Genomic DNA, 1,283 nt, shown 5'->3' with positions numbered 1-1,283 from the left:
TAATCATCCAAAATTTATAAAAATATTTGTTTAAAGTATTTTTCTAAACCATCTAGAATTAAAAACTATTATACTCAGTGGTTTGTTAGCAATATGAAATAACTAAATAACTAAATTTTAATCCAATTTTCATCAATGTAAAGATACATTAATCTTAAATCCTGTTCAACATTTGCAAATCTCAGGCTAGATGCCTGTTAGGTTGTTCAAGGAGCTGCATTATTGCCCTAGAGTCCCAAATATTTATAGATTCAAACTAGGAATCAATGGATAAAAATAATTTTAAAATCAATGAACAACATGGTTTATTCAGTTTTGAAGCATTAAATTGAATTATCAAATGTATCAGAACTGTTTGAATGTGACAGCAGAATTGGAACACTCTCTCCCATCTTTTCCACCCATGTTTTCTCCCTTTCTCTGCTCACAAATCTGTTTGGTTTGACTTGGTGGCCAGAACGAGAAGTCACCACAGTGGGAGTCAGAAGCTACCAAGGTGTGTACTCACCAGCCTGATTAGTTGTGATGCTGACTGCAGCAAACTGTCTCGGTGGAGAGCTGAGCTCTGACACCCCATTAATGGCATCGATCTCAAAGGTGTAGTTAGTGTGTGCCAGGAGATCTGTCACCGTCACTGTCGTGTTGGTGAGTCCAAGCTGTCGAGGGAGGAAGCGGACGTTGGGGCTGCATGGTTCACACTGCCTGACATTCCACCCACATTTTTTACATATGATGTTGAACGTAATATCCTTCCGGCCTCCTGTATCCAGAGGCCAGCTCCAGTCCAGGATTACTGAGGTCTCATTTATGTTAGAGATTACATTTCTTGGTGCAGACGGAGGTCCTGAAATGTAGTTGAACAAAGATGAATGAGCAGCACTTCTGGTTTTTTCTTCAAGGGAATTAGATAATTTACAATGGAACTGAAAGAGGTAAATAACCACCCTGTCTTTATTATCTATTCTAATTCATCCTCAAAGGATCCAATAGACTACAGGCACACGGACTCAAGAGTAGTGTCCTCCCCAAGCTACGATTGGGGGAGTTTTGACTCAAGATTGAGGATTCATTCACAATGTCAAACAAAAGAATTTACTACTAAATTCAATACTCTGGAGAATAGCTATGAAAACTTGAATATTACTTTTATAAATCTTAGCCTTTTTTTCACCATGACCTTTGACCAAGAGATAACAACAGGGAATGGAAATGCAGAACATAAATTCCTAGCCTGTAACCTGTTCTGTCCCGGCAAATTAAATGTGAGATACTAAACATGATAC

General features: G+C 38.3%; 1 protein-coding gene across 2 annotated transcripts in view; it reads right to left on the bottom strand.

The window, feature by feature from the left end:
• Epha3 (EPH receptor A3) overlaps positions 1-1,283 on the bottom strand; it is a 362,443-nt gene that overhangs the window by 128,176 nt on the left and 232,984 nt on the right. For both annotated transcript variants that reach the window (XM_008832240.3, XM_008832239.3), the window contains exon 5: positions 509-844. In XM_008832240.3, the coding sequence (XP_008830462.1) occupies positions 509-844 (336 nt within the window). The remainder of the gene's footprint in view (positions 1-508; positions 845-1,283) is intronic.

This window comes from Nannospalax galili, unplaced genomic scaffold (genome assembly GCF_000622305.1).
Source record: "Nannospalax galili isolate Female #2095 unplaced genomic scaffold, S.galili_v1.0 scaffold293, whole genome shotgun sequence".
Lineage (NCBI taxonomy): Eukaryota > Metazoa > Chordata > Mammalia > Rodentia > Spalacidae > Nannospalax > Nannospalax galili.
The sequence above is the reverse complement of the archived record's forward strand: the minus strand, read 5'-3'. Positions and strand labels throughout refer to the sequence as shown.